The 19,546-nt window shown below is 44.0% G+C and overlaps 1 protein-coding gene across 7 annotated transcripts in view; it reads left to right on the forward strand.

Moving 5' to 3' along the window:
* Positions 1 to 19,546, forward strand: part of PARD3B (par-3 family cell polarity regulator beta) — a 2,197,040-nt gene that overhangs the window by 1,100,082 nt on the left and 1,077,412 nt on the right. For all 7 annotated transcript variants that reach the window (XM_069733662.1, XM_069733664.1, XM_069733663.1 and 4 more), the window contains exon 19: positions 4,831 to 4,950. In XM_069733662.1, coding sequence (XP_069589763.1) covers positions 4,831 to 4,950 — 120 coding nt within the window. The remainder of the gene's footprint in view (positions 1 to 4,830; positions 4,951 to 19,546) is intronic.

A 19,546-nucleotide genomic window follows, 5' to 3' on the forward strand; every position in this document is an offset into this window, starting at 1 on the left:
GGAGGCTAGCTTTAAGCATTTACCTTAACTGGCGATCTGTTCATCTCCAGGCATAAATTAGCTTTTGAAACATTTTACCCCACACCCCTCCCCATTTTCTTGAATGGTGTGAAATTTTAATAATCCATGTGCTCTTATCTATTTTCTTTTTTAAATGTTTAAGGTTATTATGGTGCAAAAATGTCACTAGATAACAAGTTTCTGAAGACACGTAGGGCTGCCTGAGAGGTTACAGCTCTTGTGCAAAAAAAGACTAATTAAAAGGTTAAACCTTATTATTGCAAATCATTGCACACACTCAGACTTTTATATTAGTTTCCACAAGCTGTAATTTGGATCCGTAGTTATTTAGAGGTCAGCTTTATTATTTTATTTATTTTTAAATTCAGAACAATCCAGTTCTCTAATATACATGAGTTTAAAATACTATTCACGGAGCCCTCACAATAAGGCCAGCGTCACACTCAGCGTAGGGAAATATGGTCCTTTTTTTTCAGGCATAATACGCAGAAATAATCCCAAAACAGTGATCCGAATGTCATCCGTAGGCAGGGTGTGGCTGGGTATTTTACGCATGTCATCCTCCGTATGGCATCCGTTCTGCGTTTCTTTTCTCGCAACCTTGCAAAATGGACGTATAATGGATCCATGGGCTCAAATATTTGTGAAAACATATATACAGTCTATATATATATATATATATATATATATATATATATATATATATATATATATATATATATATATATATATACTAGATTGTGGCCCGATTCTAACGCATCGGGTATTCTAGAATATGCATGTCCCCGTAGTATATGGACAATGATGATTCCAGAATTCGCGGCAGACTGTGCCCGTCGCTGATTGGTCGAGGCAACCTTTATGACATCATCGTCGCCATGGCAACCATTATGTCATCTACGTCGATACTGTGCCCGTCGCTGAATCAGAAACGTGAGATGTCTACGTCCTTTATGACATCATCGTCGCTGTGCCCGTTGCTGATTGGTCGAGGCCTGGTGGCCTCGACCAATCAGACGCGGGATGTCTACGTCCTTTATGACATCATCGTCGCTGTGCCCGTTGCTGATTGGTCGAGGCAATGATTCCAGAATTCACGGCAGACTGTGCCCGTCGATGATTGGTCGAGGCAACCTTTATGACATCATCGTCGCCATGGCAACCATTATGACATCTACGTCGATACTGTGCCCGTCGCTGAATCAGAAACGTGAGATGTCTACGTCCTTTATGACATCATCGTCGCTGTGCCCGTTGCTGATTGGTCGAGGCCTGGCGGCCTCGACCAATCAGACGCGGGATTTCTACGTCCTTTATGACATCATCGTCGCTGTGCCCGTTGCTGATTGGTCGAGGCCTGGCGGCCTCGACCAATCAAAGACGCGGGATTTCTACGTCGATGCTGTGCCGGTCTCTGATTGGTCGAAGCCTGGCGGCCTCGACCAATCAGAGACGCGGGATTTCCAGGACAGACAGACAGACAGACGGAAAAACCCTTAGGCAATTATATATATAGATATGTATATAGGCTGTAAAATTATTTAACCCCTTCAGATGGATTTACAGCGTGGGACGTGACTGAGCGCCAGAAAGGTATGGGATATTGTTGCTTTTTTATTTTTCTTCTTTTACAGAATGAGGGTCTTCAGGTGGATTAAGTGTATAATAAAGATTTTACAACCCCATGTGCGTATTTATTTCAATAAAATACTTTATTCTTAATGTGTGTGTATTATTAACCCTTTAATATTATTGGATTAATAATGGATAGGTGTCTTATTGACACCTCTCCATTATTAACCTGGCTTAATGTCACCTTACAATAGCAAGGTGACATTAACCCTTCATTACCCCATATCCCACCACTATAGGGGAATGGGCAGAGAGAGACTAAGTGCCAGAATAGGCGCACCTTCCAGATGTGCCTTTTCTGGGGTGGCTGGGGGCAGATGTTTTTAGCCATGGGGGCCAATAACCATGGACCCTCTCCAGGCTATTAATATCTGCCCTCAGTCACTAGCCTTCCCACTCTGGTGGAGAAAATTGTGCATGAGCCCACGCCAGTTTTTTCTGTTATTTAACCCTTTATTTTAACAGCTAGAGCCCCAAAAATTTTCACACAGACTCTACTAACATTAGTAGTGTGGAATATGCAAAAATAAAAGGATATGAAATGGTTTACTGTATGTAACCCATGTCTCATATCCTGTCGGGTTGGATAAGGAGATAGGAAAAGCCGGCAATTGAATTACCGGCTTTCCTGCTATCTAGCTCTGTATCATATATATATGTGTGTGTGTTTCAATGATATATATATAAACCTATACTATGTGTATACATTTATTTTATCTATTCTATTTTAACCTGTCAGTGTGATTTTACTGTACACCGCACTGAATTGCCGGCTTTTCTATAGAACACCACTGCGTATTTCTCGCAAGTCACACTGATGGTCCATATGTAATCCGTATTTTTCTCGCCCCCATAGACTTTCATTGGCGGATTTTTTGCGCAATACGCTGACAAACGCAGCATGCTGTGATTTTCTATGCCCGTAAAATACGGCTGCGAAATATATGGCAGATAGGAGCTGCCCCATAGAGAATCATTGGTCCATGTGCAATGCATAGTTTTTGCGCCTCTCATACGTCTGTTAAACTCTCTAGTGTGACGGCAACCTAGCTGTCAGAATAAATGTTAACTGTGATAATGCTGTATGGTTTGAAAAAAACAATATATATATTTTTTTTAAAAAGCATGGGAAGATAATACGTTTAACATTTCAGTTAATATCTGACCTTACTGTGGCCTGACCTAATATGTAGCTGCCAACAAATATCACTACAGTGCCGCACAGAAAAAATTCTGAACAGTTAGTGCTTTCTAACAAACTTATCTTGTATATTGGAAAACATTTTTCAATGTCATTTTTTAAAGTATTTTTCCAGTGAAAAAAATTGGTGGACCCCACTTTAAGACATCCCCAAAGAAAATGGTTTCACACTTTAAATACACAATTAAAAGATTTATTTCTGGCAGAATTAATAGAAGTATGTAAGTTTAGTCTTCGAGGAAGTGTCCTTAAGTTTTGTTGTTTTTAGTTGAACCATTTTGAAAAATCGCGAATGTTACATCTCAGTATCACTTTGCTAAAAGAAACAAGTTGACTCTTGAGAATAAAAACACCATCCATCAGCAATATTAGGTCATATGAATGTCCGATAATTGGGTCCAGTTTTCAGGACCATGTGTAATAAATTGGAGAGCCTCTACCAACAGCAGCTCTAGTTTATGTGGACTTAGTCCATCTAATTGAATGGCAGCCATATAATAATAAATTTCCCTTGCTGCATCTGGTCATTTGGAGCTTCCCCAAAAATAATAGTTGTTTACCAGAGTTTTGTAAAATCTGATCCATCAGCTGATCAGTTAATTTCTGACCTTCCGCATAGGAAGGTTGTCATATTGAGTGAACTCCTTTATAGGGTGCTGTTAATCCTGCATAAAAATATACACACCTGAAAAAAGTGTTTTGCCACTGTTTCTAATGTGGTATGTGGTAAATATGGCACAATTCTATTTTTACTTACCATATTTATTTATTTTCACAGAAACTTGAATATTATGAGGCACTTTTAGATAGTTTGAAGGGACAGATCCTTCTCATTACTTATGTTTGGCCCCCATAATGTAAAAACACCTATCATCGCGTACTGTGCCGGTGCCGTTCCAACAGTGTCGGCACTCATGTTCCCAGGGCTCACGTGAGATTGTTACGTCACATGAGCCCTGCGACCAGTCAGCTGGCATCACTGTCCTCGCCTTCAAATGTATAAGTTATCATGAGGAAATGCGCGGCCAGCTTCTTATGTCTGAAAGCGGGGACAGTGATGCCGGCGCTGATTGAGGTGCAGGGCTTGTGTGATGTTGCAACCTCATGTAAGCTCTGACACCGCTGTAACTGTGCTGGCACTGGAGATGAGTATAGGTGTTTTTATTTTAACAGGGCCAAATATGGAAAATGAGAAGAGGTTGTCCTAGCAGAGGACAACCACTTTAAGAACATTATGTTCAGTCATTCCATGTATTATGTTTCATACTCTGCATAGTTTAGAAAAAGACTTTGCGTCTAAGCCTAGTATGGTGACTCTTTATTGAAATAGCCTGCTGATAGCAGTGATTTATTGTCTGTAATGACAGAGAAGTAAAGAGAAGGTAACAGCTCTATTCAAATTTGTGATTAATTAGACTAAACAAGGGGCAAGAAATTAAAAGCTGACAAGTGAGTGGGTAATTAATTAGTCCCAGGTATGTTTTTCAGTCACTGCTGGAGCTTTCAAAGTCACTGCTATAAATGTGTTTTTCTAATTTTCTCATCAGAAGTGGCAAAACTAATGTTGCATTAGGCTCCTGCTAACAGCCGGCTCCATTCCTTGACTTTCTTTAAGGCTTTGTTTTGCCGGTATAAAAGTATAACTTGGACTGGTTTGTGTCCATCAAATGGTTTTTCAGCATTTAACAGCTTTTGTGTTTCATTTTTTAGTCAATAAAATTACATTGAGGCATTAAAGCAGCTCTGGACCTAAATATAGGCAGAAATCTTTCTCGGTGCTGAGCTTGGAAGCACAGCCTCACTCTTGTTGGATGCTTGTCAAAATAGGTTCCTGGAACAATAAGCGCTTGTTGGCTGATCTCTAGTTTGCTCTATCTATTTTGTGTTAGAGCAGCTGGGTTTTCACACAAGGTCTTTAAGTAATGTCACATATTGTTGAAGGACATATCAGTTAAATTCTTTATTTAAATTTTTAGGTTTGGAAAAAAGAATAAAGATGATAAAGGAGGAAAAATGGATCAAAAAGGAAGCTTGAGGCCTGGCACGGTGAGAGAGGAGGATCAGGAAGTTGATAAAATGAGAGAGGAACGCGAGAGGTAAGATTGAGGGCACAAGACCATATGTGAGCGAGTGCTTCTTATGGACTAGAGTTAATCTTCCTTATTATAGTAGGTTTTCTTAGGTAAGCCAATGACATTCAAGTCACCAGCAATTAAAAAGCTTGTTTTTAATTTAAACTGTTTTGAATTAAAGGAGATGTCTGGGCTCAGAACAAAAGTGTGCAGTCACGCTATGGAACTTCAGGGTGTCAAATTGTGACTGGGCGGTGTGCATGTAGTCACATTTCCCCCCCGTATCCCAAGTGCAAGCGGTTGGTCACTTGACCCCAGATATGTGATTTGCATAGTTGCTGTCTTCTGCCAACTACTCTCATCTAATTTCACATGACCGTAAATGTGGTCACATAACCACCTGCTTGCACACACGGTCGCAATTCTGCTATACGTAGATTGACTGCAGACTTTTGGTCTGAGCCCAGATAACCCCTGTGAAGAGTTTATCTAGAAACAATGAATTGACTAGAAAAGTTATTACATCATTTTTTTTATGTAGACCCTATGTCCACTCACATTGCCTGTTACGCCCCTCCTTTGTCCTTGTATTGGAGATATGAGCACTCTGTAAGTTATGGTTTTTGTATATTACCAAGGCCTCCATGAGAACAACACAAGATCTGTGGTTCAACCCCTATTCTCAAAGGGTATATTCACCTGGCCAGGCATATCATGATTTGCTGCAATGTTTTGAAAATTGTGGCAGATTCTGCAATATTCCTTTACAGCGTGAATACACCCAGCTCATAATCAGATGAGTCAGACAAAGAGATCGTTCAGCATGTCAGAAAGCATCATTAGGGTTGTTTAAACACTGCATTTATTGCAAAAATGTGTTTTTGAGATGTTTAATGTACGCAAACAGCTATCGAATTCACTATAATTCTGCCACCTGTAAACTCCCTATTATCGCTCTGTTAAAATGGGGAGGTTTCTTATCAATACTAGATGACAAACCAATTATAGACGTTATTAGATTTCTAGAACCAAAAATACACACAGTGCATAAAGTAGGTTATATGTACAATGGTATTGAATAATACAACTTACCGCAATAAAAAAGCCATCATATCACCATTTCAATGGAAGAATCTAGCAGTATAATAATGGCAGCAATAATAGCATGATCTACTGATCTGCTATTTATCTAATATCAATTGTGGCTGTTCCCAAGGAAATTATACATTTGGCAAATTGATTTTTCATGTTCCATTTTTTCACATATTTCTCAGAGATGAGCTGAAGTTTGTAGCAGCTGCTCTATATTCCACATTCATACATATTAGTATGCATATTTAGCTGTGTTCAGTGATATTTTATTTCTTTATCCAACATCATATATGTACAGTAATACAGTTTCACTAGTATAGTTTCATAGAATTAGACATTAGGCAGCTAAGACTCGACTGTGCTTGAATGATAGGCCTAGGTCTGGACTGTCATGGTAGTAAGGGATAATAGGCTTATGTCTGGACTGTCATGGTAGTAAGGAATGATAATATTAGGTCTGGGCTGTCATGGTAGTAAGGAATGATAAGACTAGGTCTGGACTGTCATGGTAGTAAGAAATCATAGGCTTAGGTCTGGACTTTCATGGTAGTAAGGAGTGATAGGACTAGGTCTGGACTGTCATGGTAGTAAGGAGTGATAGGACTAGGCCTGGACTGTCATGCTAATAAGGAATGATAGGACTAGGTCCAGACTGTCATGGTAGTAAGGAATGATAGACCTAGGTAGGGACTGCCGTGGTAGTAAGGAATGATAGGACTAGGTCTGGACTGTCATGTTAGTAAGGAATGATAGGACTAGGTCTGGACTGTCATGGTAGTAAGGATTGATAGGCCTAGGTCTGGACTGTCATGGTAGTAAGGAGTGAGAGGACTAGGTCTGGACTGTCATGGTAGTAAGGAGTGATAGGACTAGGTCTGGACTGTCATGCTAATAAGGAATGATAGGACTAGGTCTGGACTGTCACGGTAGTAAGGAATGATAGGACTCGGTCTGGACTGTCATGGTAGTAAGGAATGATAGGACTAGGTCTGGACTGTCATGGTAGTAAGGAATGATAGGACTAGGTCTGGACTGTCATGCTAATAAGGAATGATAGGCCTAGGTCTGGACTGTCTTGGTAGTAAGGAATGGTAGGACTAGGTCTGGACTGTCATGGTAGTAAGGAGTGAGAGGACTACGTCGGGACTGTCATGGTAGTAAGTAGGGTTTTAGCGACCTTTGCTTTTATAGGATCGGGTCGGGTTTCACGAAACCCGACTTTTTCAAAAGTCGGGTCGAGTGAAATCGGCCGATCCTATAAAAAAGTCGGGGTCGGGGTCGGCCGAAACGCGAAACCCAATGCAGTGCATTGGGTTTCCATGGTTCCCAGGGTCTGAAGGAGCGGAAACTCTCCTTCAGGCCCTGCGATCCATATTTTAGTGTAAAATAAAGAATTAAAATAAAAAATATCGCAATACTTACCCTCTGACGCGCCCTGGTACTAACCGGCAGCCTTTCTTCCTTAGAATCAGCCTTCCAAGACCTTCGGTGACGTCGCGGCTTGTGATTGGTCGCGCGGCGGTCACATGGGCGGCCACGCGACCAATCACAAGCCGCGACGTCACCGAAGGTCCTTCCTAAGAATCAGCGCTTCCAGGACCTTCGGTGACGTCGCGGCTTGTGATTGGTCGCGCGGCCGCCCATGTGACCGCCGCGCGACCAATCACAAGCCGCGACGTCACCGCGACATCACCAAAGGTCTTGGAAGGCTGATTCTAAGGAAGAAAGGCTGCCGGTTAGTACCAGGGCGCGTCAGAGGGTAAGTATTGCGATATTTTTTATTTTAATTCTTTATTTTACACTTAAATCTGAATTCCGATACCAATTCCCGATATCTTAAACATATCGGGAATCGGTATCGGAATTCCGATTCCAGATTCAAAAGATCGCCGACTTCATGGCCGACCCCACACTGGGGTCGGGTCGGGTTTCATGAAACCCGACTTTGCCGAAAGTCGGCGACTTTTGAAAAATTTCGACCCGTTTCGCTCAACCCTAGTAGTAAGGATTGATAGGACTAGGTCTGGACTGTCATGCTAATAAGGAATGATAGGACTAGGTCTGGACTGTCATGGTAGTAAGGAATGATAGGACTAGGTCTGGACTGTCATGGTAGTAGGGAATGATAGAACTAAGTCTGGACTGTCATGCTAATAAGGAATGATAGGCCTAGGTCTGGACTGTCTTGGTAGTAAGGAATGGTAGGACTAGGTCTGGACTGTTATGGTGATAAAGAATGATAGGTCTAGGTCTGGACTGTCATGCTAATAAGGAGTGTTAGGACAAGGTCTGGACTGTCATGGTAGTAAGGAGTGAGAGGACTAGGTCTAGACTGTCATTCTAATAAGGAATGAAAGGACTAGGTCTGGACTATCATGGTAGTAAGAAATGATAGGCTTAGGTCTGGACTTTGATGGTAGTAAGGAGTGATAGGACTAGGTCTGGACTGTCATGTAATAAGGAGTGATAGGACTAGGCCTGGACTGTCATGCTAATAAGGAATGATAGGACTAGGTCCAGACTGTCATGGTAGTAAGGAATGATAGACCTAGGTAGGGACTACCAGGGTAGTAAGGATTGATAGGCCTAGGTCTGGACTGTCATGGTAGTAAGGAGTGAGAGGACTAGGTCTGGACTGTCATGCTAATAAGGAATGATAGGACTAGGTCTGGACTGTCATGGTAGTAAGGAATGATAGGACTAGGTCTGGACTGTCATGGTAGTAAGGATTGATAGGCCTAGGTCTGGACTGTCATGGTAGTAAGGAGTGAGAGGACTAGGTCTGGACTGTCATGCTAATAAGGAATGATAGGACTAGGTCTGGACTGTCTTGGTAGTAAGGAATGGTAGGACTAGGTCTGGACTGTCATGGTAGTAAGGAATGATAGAACTAGGTCTGGACTGTCATGCTAATAAGGAATGATAGGCCTAGGTCTGAACTGTCATGGTAATATGGGATGATAGGATTAGGTCTGAACTGTCATGGTAATATGGCATGATAGGTCTAGGTCTGGACTGTCATTCTAATAAGGAATGAAAGGACTAGGTCTGGACTGTCATGGTAGTAAGAAATGATAGGACTAGGTCTGGACTGTCATGCTAATAAGGAATGATAGGACTAGGTCTGGACTGTCATGGTAGTAAGGAATGATAGGAGTAGGTCTGGACTGTCATGGTAGTAAGGAATGATAGGACTAGGTCTGGACTGTCATGCTAATAAGGAATGATAGGCCTAGGTCTGGACTGTCTTTGTAGTAAGGAATGATAGGACTAGGTCTGGACTGTCATGGTAGTAAGGAGTGAGAGGACTAGGTCTGGACTGTCATGGTAGTAAGGAGTGATAGGACTAGGTCTGGACTGTCATGGTAGTAAGGAATGGTAGGACTAGGTCTGGACTGTTAAGGTGATAAAGAATGATAGGTCTAGGTCTGGACTGTCATGCTAATAAGGAGTGTTAGGACTAGGTTTGAACTGCCATGGTAATATGGGATGATAGGATTAGGTCTGAACTGTCATGGTAATATGGCATGATAAGTCTAGGTCTGGACTGTCATTCTAAAGGCCCCGTCACACATAGCGACGCTGCAGCGATACCGACAACGATCCGGATCGCTGCAGCGTCGCTGTTTGGTCGCTGGAGAACTGTCACACAGACAGCTCTCCAGCGACCAACGATCCCGAGGTCCCCGGTAACCAGGGTAAACATCGGGTAACTAAGCGCAGGGCCGCGCTTAGTAACCCGATGTTTACCCTGGTTACCATCGTTAAAGTAAAAAAAAACAAACGCTACATACTTACCTATCGCTGTCTGTCCTCGGCGCTCTGCTTCTCTGGTCTGGCTGTGAGCACAGCGGCCGGAAAGCAGAGCGGTGACGTCACCGCTCTGCTTTCCGGCTGACCGGCGCTCACAGCCAGACCAGAGAAGCAAAGCGCCGAGGACAGACAGCGATAGGTAAGTATGTAGCATTTGTTTTTTTACTTTTAGGATGGTAACCAGGGTAAACATCGGGTTACTAAGCGCCGCCCTGCGCTTAGTAACCCGATGTTTACCCTGGTTACCAGCGAAGACATCGCTGAATCGGCGTCACACACGCCGATTCAGCGATGTCAGCGGGACCTCAACGATCAAAAAATGGCCCAGGCCATTCCGACACGACCAGCGATCTCACAGCAGGGGCCTGATCGCTGGTACGTGTCACACATAGCGAGATCGCTACTGAGATCGCTGTTGCGTCACAAAACTTGTGACTCAGCAGCGATCTCGCTAGCGATCTCGCTATGTGTGACGGGGCCTTAATAAGGAATGAAAGGACTAGGTCTGGACTGTCATGGTAATAAGGAATGATAGGACCAGGTCTGGATTGTCTTTGTAGTAAGGAATGATAGGTCTAGGTATGGACTGTCATGGTAATAACACAAGCAGTGAGTCATTCCCTTTAGTTCTACATTTTTCCCTATGTGCTATGCCTTTATGTAGTCAGCTATATACATTAAAATGTGTTTATCAACATGTATACACCAGAATAATAATCATTCCTATTAAACCGTGCTCCTAAAGGTATTGTATTTGACTCCTGGATCTGCTTCACATTCTAAGTTTTTCAAGAATATCAGCGGTACACAAAAGGCCAAGTTGCTAATAAAAACTTATGGTCAAGTAGATTAATTGATTTTTAAACACGCAGAGATAGCGGGGTGGATTGGCCACACTTTTAAAGACTCTATTTCTGCATCAAGTTCGAAATAAAATCAATAATGTCATTTTCGATAGAATGCACAAAAGAAATGTAAAATGCATTGGATATAACACTTAATAACCTGAAGCTGTACTTGTTTTGCACTATAAATTTACTAACTATTGCTGTATTTTGGACTAGTGGATTTAATAGCTTAAACTCTAGAATTCACAACTCTTTGGATAAAATATATATTCCAAGATGAATCACTGCCAGCCTTAAAGGGAGTGCATAGTATAATTCCAAATAGCTCTATGGGTTGTAAAACAGTCATCCACATATATTTGCATGCAGCTGAAATCTTTCTGAACAGATTGAAAAGCCGCCTTAGTATAAATTAGACAGTAAATCACAATTCCCAGTTTGAGCTGCGTACCTATAGTTTAGACAATAAACTCTGTGCTTTGTTTTACTAACAGAATATTTTTCCATGACAAGTTACAGGTATTACTTTGTTTTATAGTAGGCTTAACACAATGTACATCCATGTAGCTATATCATGATGCTGAAAATGATGTAATATAGCTTAAAAGAAGCATCTACATTTGGTGAGGCAAAAATGGACATATTCGGGAAAAAGACTGCATTGAAGACTGAAAATTGATTTTAGAGGAAAGTGTCACTGAAGGGAAGGATTCCCAGAATTCTTCAGGAGCAATACCTAAGACAAGCTAAAAACATTTAAGATTTTTACAAATTGCTGTTCGTTTTGATGCAGAATCAATTCTTGTATTAGACAAGAGTCCTTAAATGTGCACTAGTCATAAAATATTCATGGGCATTATGGGGGTTCATTAGCTCAGGCAAGACTTCTTTCTTTTCACGAATTTAACCCCTTTACCCCCAAGGGTGGTTTGCACGTTAATGACCAGGCCAATTTTTACAATTCTGACCACTGTCCCTTTATGAGGTTATAACTCCGAAACGCTTCAACGGATCTTAGCGATTCTGAGATTGTTTTCTTGTAACATATTGTACTTCATGATAGTGCTAAAATTTCTTCGATATAACTTGCGTTTATTTGTGAAAAAAACGGAAATTTGGCGAAAATTTTGAAAATTTCACAATTTTCCAACTTTGAATTTTCATTCTGTTAAACCAGAGAGTTATGTGACACAATATAGTTAACAAATAACATTTCCCACATGTCTACTTTACATCAGCACAATTTTTGAAACAAACTTTTTTTTTTCAAGGAAGTTATAAGGGTTAAAATTTGACCAGCAATTTCTCATTTTTACAACCAAATTTACAAAACCATTTTTTTTAGGGACCACCTCACATTTGAAGTCATTTTGAAGGGTCTATATGGCAGAAAATACCCAAAAGCGACACCATTCTAAAAACTGCACCCCTCAAGGTGCTCAAAACCACATTCAAGAAGTTTATTAACCCTTCAGGTGATTCACAGCAGCAGAAGCAACATGGAAGGAAAAAATTAACATTTTACTTTTTAGTCACAAAAATGATCTTTCAGCAATAATCTTTTTAATTTCCCAAGGGTAAAAAGAGAAAATGGACCTCAAAAGTTGTTGTCCAATTTATCCTGAGTACGCTGATACCCCACATGTGAGGGGGAACCACTTTTTGGGCGCATGGCAGGGCTCAGAAGGAAAGGAGCGCCGTTTGACTTTTTCAAGCTAAATTTGGCTGGAATTGAGATCGGACGCCATGTCGCGTTTGGCGACCCCCTGATGTGCCTAAACAGTGGAAACCCCCCACAAGTGACCCTATTTTGGAAACTAGACCCCCTAAGGAACTTATCTAGATGTGTCATGAGCACTTTTATCCCCCAAGTGCTTCACGAAAGTTTATAACGCTCCCGGGCGTGAAAAAAAAAAATCCTATTTTTTCCACAAACATGATCGTTTAGTCCCCAATTTTTTATTTTCTCAAGGGTAAAAGGAGAAATTGGACCCCAAAAGTTGTTGTCCAATTTGTCCTGAGTACGCTGATACCCCATATGTGGGGGGGACCACTGTTTGGGCGCATGGCAGGGCTCAGAAGGAAAGGAGCGCCGTTTGACTTTTTCAAGCTAAATTTGGCTGGAATTGAGATCGGACGCCATGTCGCGTTTGGCGACCCCCTGATGTGCCTAAACAGTGGAAACCCCCCACAAATGACCCCATTTTGGAAGCTAGACCCCCTAAGGAACTTATCTAGATGTGTCATGAGCACTTTTATCCCCCAAGTGCTTCACGAAAGTTTATAACGCCCGGGCGTGAAAAAAAAATTCCTATTTTTTCCACAAACATGATCGTTTAGTCCCCAATTTTTTTATTTTCTCAAGGGTAAAAGGAGAAATTGGACCCCAAAAGTTGTTGTCCAATTTGTCCTGAGTACGCTGATACCCCATATGTGGGGAGGAACTACTGTTTGGGCACACGTTGGGGCTCGAAAGGGAAGTAGTGACGTTTTGGAATGCAGACTTTGATGGAATGTTCTGCTGGCATCATGTTCCATTTGCAGAGCCCCTGATGTGACTAAACAGTAGAAACCCCCCACAAGTGACCCCATTTTGGAAACTGTACCCCCTAAGGAACTTATCTAGTTGTGTGGTGAGAATTTTGAACCCCCACGTGCTTCACTAAAGTTTATAATGCCCAGGCGTGAAAATAAAAAATCCTATTTTTTCCCACAAAAATGATATTTTAGTCCCCAATTTTTAATTTTCCCAAGGGTACCAGGAGAAATTGGACCCCAAAAGTTGTTGTCCAATTTGTCCTGAGTACGCTGATACCCCATATGTGGGGAGGAACTACTGTTTGGGCACACGTTGGGGCTCGAAAGGGAAGTAGTGACGTTTTGGAATGCAGACTTTGATGGAATGTTCTGCTGGCATCATGTTCCATTTACAGAGCCCCTGATGTGACTAAACAGTAGAAACCCCCCACAAGTGACCCCATTTTGGAAACTGTACCCCCTAAGGAACTTATCTAGGTGTTTGGTGAGAAATTTGAACCCCCACGTGCTTCACTAAAGTTTATAATGCCCAGGCGTGAAAATAAAAAATCCTATTTTTTCCCACAAAAATGATATTTTAGTCCCCAATTTTTAATTTTCCCAAAGGTAACAGGAGAAATTGGACATCAAAAGTTGTTGTCCAAATTGTCCTGATTACGCTGGTACGCCATATGTGGGAAAAAACTGTTTAGGCACACGTTGGGGCTCGAAAGGGAAGTTGTGACGTTTTGGAATGCAGAAATTGTCTGTGGTCGTCATGTTCCGTTTGCAGAGCCCCTGATGTGCCTAAACAGTAAAAAAAAAACACAAGTGACATCATTTTGGACCCTAGACCCCCCCCAAGGAACTTATCTAGATGTGCCCCCTTTTTGGAACTAATGTACGCTTTCTTGTAAAGTAAATTAGTAGTGCATGGAGGTGTGGTACAATCTGAAGCAATCCTTCATACACAGGCCAGGTTTTTCGGGGCAGGTGTCGCATTGATAAATGGTGTCCTTGCGTATTCCCCTTTTGTAACACACTCGGCACCTTTTTTGCGGGTTACCTTTTCTGCCGGTTGGCGGGACCACCCCCGGAAAATGCTGGCCTGGTACGATACGAGCACCTTCAGTTCCGGAAGTACTGGGGCCCTCTCCTTCCGGAGTACCAAATATCAGGGCCTTAACCACTACCTCCTGGAACTGAAGGTACGACGTATCGGTGTGGCGTGCACATCGTAACAGCAGGAAAGCGTTGAGCATTGCCATTTGTACGATGTGGACGGCCAACTTTTTGTACCACACCTTGGCCTTTCTCAAAGCACTGTATGGTTGGAGGAGTTGATCAGAGAGATCAACCCCCCCATGCTTTTGTTGTAGCCCAGTACACAGTCCGGTTTGCAGACCTGTGTAGAGGTACCCCGTACAGTGCTGAGGGCTCTGCCATCACCATGTATGGTGGTCAAGAGAAGGACATCCCTCTTGTCCTTGTACTTGACCACCAGCAGGTGGTCGCTACATTGGGCCTTGCTCTCACCTTTTCTGAGCATCTGCCGAAGTAGCGTCTTTGGGAGGCCTCTCTGATTTTTGCGCACAGTACCGCAGGCTGCGGTACCTCGCGCAGAGAGGGATTTGTAGAGTGGGATGCTGGTATAAAAGTTATCAGTGGGTGCACCAAATCCCACACGATCTTCCCACTCACTCCCAGGACAGTAGGACACTCAGGGGGTTCAATCCTGCTGTCCTTCCCTTCATACACTCTAAACCTGTGGATGTACCCTGAGGCACTCTCACACAGCTTGTAGAGTTTGATTCCGTACCTGGCCCTTTTGTTGGGCAGGTATTGACGGAATCCGAGCCGCCCCTTAAAATGGACCAAGGACTCATCCACGCAGATGTCCCTTTTGGGCACGTACACTTCAGAAAACTTTTTGTTGAAGTGTTCGATGACCGGCCGAACTTTGAACAGACGGTCAAAGTTGGGGTCATCTCGTGCGGGACACTGTGCATTATCGGAATAATGCAGGAATTTATGGATGGCCTCAAAACGTCTCCGAACCATGGCCATTCGGAATACTGGAGTGTTATATAAAACATCTACACTCCAATATTGCCGCATTTCTGGCTTCTTCACGATCCCCATGTGGAGGACCAGGCCCCAAAACTGCATCATTTCAACTGCGTCTACAGGAGACCAGTTGGAAAATGATGTACCGGGGTTTTGCTCCAAAAATTGACGAGCATACAAATTAGTTTGCTCCACCATGAGGTTAATAAAATCCTCAGAGAAAAAGACTTTGAAAAAGTCTGTTTCTGTGAGGCCCGTGGTGTCAAACTTGATTCCTGATTCTGCCACAAAATCAGGAATCAGTGGCTCGTAATTTTCGGGGGGCGAGGTCCATGTGGGTTCCGCAGTGGGGAGCGCTGGTTCAGGAGTGGTGGGGGCTGCCTCATCTTCTGTCCTGGGGCGTCTGCGTGGTGGTTCCGCAGGACCCGAGGAGGAGGAAGAGGATGAAGAATCAGAAAAGTGAAGAAAAGTGGGATCCTCTCCCTCGCTATCAGTGTCGGAGGCAAGGAAAGCATATGCCTCCTCCAATGAATAGCGCTGTTGGGACGAACGGGATGAGCGGGACATTTTTGTGTGAATATGGTGATTGGGTGCACTTTATTGATAACTGTATGTGTATGTGTGGGGGGATAGTGATTTGTGCAAACTTATCTGAAAAGAAAATGCTAAAAGGAGAAGAAAAACCTGTAAAAAAAAAAAAAAGGCAGGCACAAACTCTGATAAGAGAACTGCGTCACTTATCAAAGTTTGGCGGCTGCGGGATGTGTGTACGGAGGTTGCACAAAAAGGCTGAAGGGAAAAAAGCGAGCGCGAGAGTTGATCGGTGAACTGCGTCACCAATCAACGCTCGGCGGCTGTTAAATGGGCGCACGGAAGGAGGTGCAAAGGGGGGTAAAAAGAGGGGGAAGGGAGATGGGGGTGGAAGTGGGGATTGGGCAGGGATCAGTGATCAAAACGTACGGTTGTAGTCAGGTGGCGCAAAAGGGGGGTGAAAAAAAAAAAGGAAAACGGCAGGCACAAACTCTGATAAGTGAACTGCGTCACTTATCAAACTTTGGCGGCTGCGGAATGTGTGTACGGAGTTGGCGCAACGGGGGTGAGGGAAAAAAAGCGAGCGCGAGCGTTGATCGGTGAACTGCGTCACCAATCAACGTTCGGCGGCTGTTAAATGGGCGCACGGAAGGAGGTGCAAAGGGGGGTAAAAAGAGGGGGAAGGGAGATGGGGGTGGAAGTGGGGATTGGGCAGGGATCAGTGATCAAAACGTACGGTTGTAGTCAGGTGGCGCAAAAGGGGGGTGAAAAAAAAAAAAGGAAAACGGCAGGCACAAACTCTGATAAGTGAACTGCGTCACTTATCAAACTTTGGCGGCTGCGGAATGTGTGTACGGAGTTGGCGCAACGGGGGTGAGGGAAAAAAAGCGAGCGCGAGCGTTGATCGGTGAACTGCGTCACCAATCAACGTTCGGCGGCTGTTAAATGGGCGCACGGAAGGAGGTGCAAAGGGGGGTAAAAAGAGGGGGAAGGGAGATGGGGGTGGAAGTGGGGATTGGGCAGGGATCAGTGATCAAAACGTACGGTTGTAGTCAGGTGGCGCAAAAGGGGGGTGAAAAAAAAAAAGGAAAACGGCAGGCACAAACTCTGATAAGTGAACTGCGTCACTTATCAAACTTTGGCGGCTGCGGAATGTGTGTACGGAGTTGGCGCAACGGGGGTGAGGGAAAAAAGCGAGCGCGAGCGTTGATCGGTGAACTACGTCACCAATCAACGTTCGGCGGCTGTTAAATGGGCGCACGGAAGGAGGTGCAAAGGGGGGTAAAAAGAGGGGGAAGGGAGATGGGGGTGGAAGTGGGGATTGGGCAGGGATCAGTGATCAAAACGTACGGTTGTAGTCAGGTGGCGCAAAAGGGGGGTGAAAAAAAAAAAAAGGAAAACGGCAGGCACAAACTCTGATAAGTGAACTGCGTCACTTATCAAACTTTGGCGGCTGCGGAATGTGTGTACGGAGTTGGCGCAACGGGGGCGAGGGAAAAAAAGCGAGCGCGAGCGTTGATCGGTGAACTGCGTCACCAATCAACGCTCGGCGGCTACTAAATGTGCGCACGGAGGCGGCACAAATGGGGGTGGAGGGGGTAAAAAGAGGGGGAAGGGGGGATTGGGGTGGATGAACGGGGATTGGGGTGGATGAACGGGGATTGGGGTGGATGAACGGGGATTGGGGTGGATGAACGGGGATTGGGCAGGGATCAGGGATAAAACTTACGTTTAGTTGTCTTCTTTCTTTAGCAGGGATTGTGGTGCTACAGGCTGCTGTGGCACCACAATACCCAGCACGGCAGGGAGATCCAGGCACAAAATCCAGCAGGGAGATCCAGCAGTATGACCGCTCTGTAGGAATCCTCAGCTAGAATGAGGACCCTGCAGAGCGGTCATACACAGGTCAGGCAGGTGACACAGACAGGTCACAGAGCGGTCATGCTGCTGCTGTGACCTGTCATTGGTGGGATCGACCATAACATCGATCCCACCAATCAGAGCTTTCCTGGTGACCTGGCTGTGACCTGCCTAGGATCGGATCTGTTCGCGCCATCCTAGGCAGGTCACAGCCAGGTCACCTGCAGGGCACAGAGCGGTCACAGCGTGATCGCCGCTGCGCCCTGTGATTGGCGCGATCGACGATGACATCGATCGCGCCAATCGGCTCCTGCAGGCCCTGCTGGGCCTGCACTGTGTCCTATCCTAGGATCGGTGCTATTAGAGCACCGATCCACGCAGGTTCCGGCAGGGCACAGCGCGGTAATACCGCGCGGTGCCCTGCGATTGGCGCGATCGATGCGATCGGCGATCGCGCCAATCCGGGGTGTTCTTGCCGGTGCCTGGCGTTGCCAGGCACCGGACCTAGGATCGAGTACATCGGTACTCGATCCTAGCCTGTGACCTCATTGTTTCAGCCGCTCCGATTGGCTGAAACAATGAGAATGGCTGTGATTGGCTGTTCAGAATTGAACAGCCAATCACAGCGATCGAGAGGGCGGGTGGGCGGCGACAATGCCCTGGATGCCGAGGCCATCTCCCCCCAGGTGAGATGGCGTCGGAATTTTAATGCGATCACCGCGACTTAAGTCGTGGTATCGCATTAAAGGGCAGGACGTACTATCCCGTCAAGGGTCAGATAGGCCCAGGGCACCTCGACGGGATAGTACGTCCAAGGTCACAGACGGGTTAAAGAAAACCTTTCAGCATGATTATGTAACATGAAGTAAAGACATGGCTGTAATGGTGCTGTAATGCAGGTGAAATTGATACCTTTGGGAAGAAATCCGCTTTGTTGTTGTTTAGTCAGCATTTGAAGTTTTTGTTAAGATTTCGGTGCACAGGGGCTGGACTGTACACTGGTTTTTCTCTTTCCTGTGATTCCCCGGCCCCTCTGCCTGGGGTCTCTCTGCATTCTTATACTTGTGTTTCTCTAGATCTGCTCCCGACGTAAGGCAATTTCCTAAATATTATATAAATGCAGATTGATGATCAAATGTATTTTCACACCTAAATTTCCCAAAAGTATCATTCGCCCCAAGGCTGCTTATAAGCAGGTGCTTATTATGCCTTTAAGTAAATTTGATTCTGATCAGAGAACATATAAATAAAGGGACCCTGTATTCTAGAAATAAGTGAATGTTTTGAAACATGAATTCATCAGTGTCATCAAATTTACCTCCCAAAAATTGATTTGCCATATATTAGTAAGTATTAAGTATTGGAATGCTTTAATTTGCTGAACACTTGGGGGTATCCCAGTACTGTATCCCCTTTCAAGCTCTTTAATAACAACACAGCCATTGAAATATAAAAGTGACCTTAACATATATATCTTAGGGTAACTAGTGGTAACGAAGAGTCTGTTTAATAATACATTGCAATAACAGACATTTTATGCTTCTTAACATGGAAAACTTTTCCAAAAATTATTCATGCCCGAGTTGCATGTATTTTATATAGAGGTGATGTTGCATGGAAGAAGCCAAAAATTATCCAGTTTTGTGGAGTAGCAACAGATATGTTGTTTATAAAAGGAATAATAATAGCTTTCTTTTCAACAGTTATCTATGTTTTTAGATCAGCAATAGGCAGGGCCGGACTGGCCATTGGGCAATTCTGGCAAATGCCAGAAGGGCCTGTCTGGTCATGGGCTGCCTTGTCTGCTATGTTGTTTGCAGAATCAGTGATCTCAAGACACCCATACTGTTAAGAGTTGTGATGGAGCACAAAAACACTGTCTCCGTTACTCA

This window comes from Ranitomeya imitator, chromosome 7 (genome assembly GCF_032444005.1).
Source record: "Ranitomeya imitator isolate aRanImi1 chromosome 7, aRanImi1.pri, whole genome shotgun sequence".
NCBI lineage: Eukaryota > Metazoa > Chordata > Amphibia > Anura > Dendrobatidae > Ranitomeya > Ranitomeya imitator.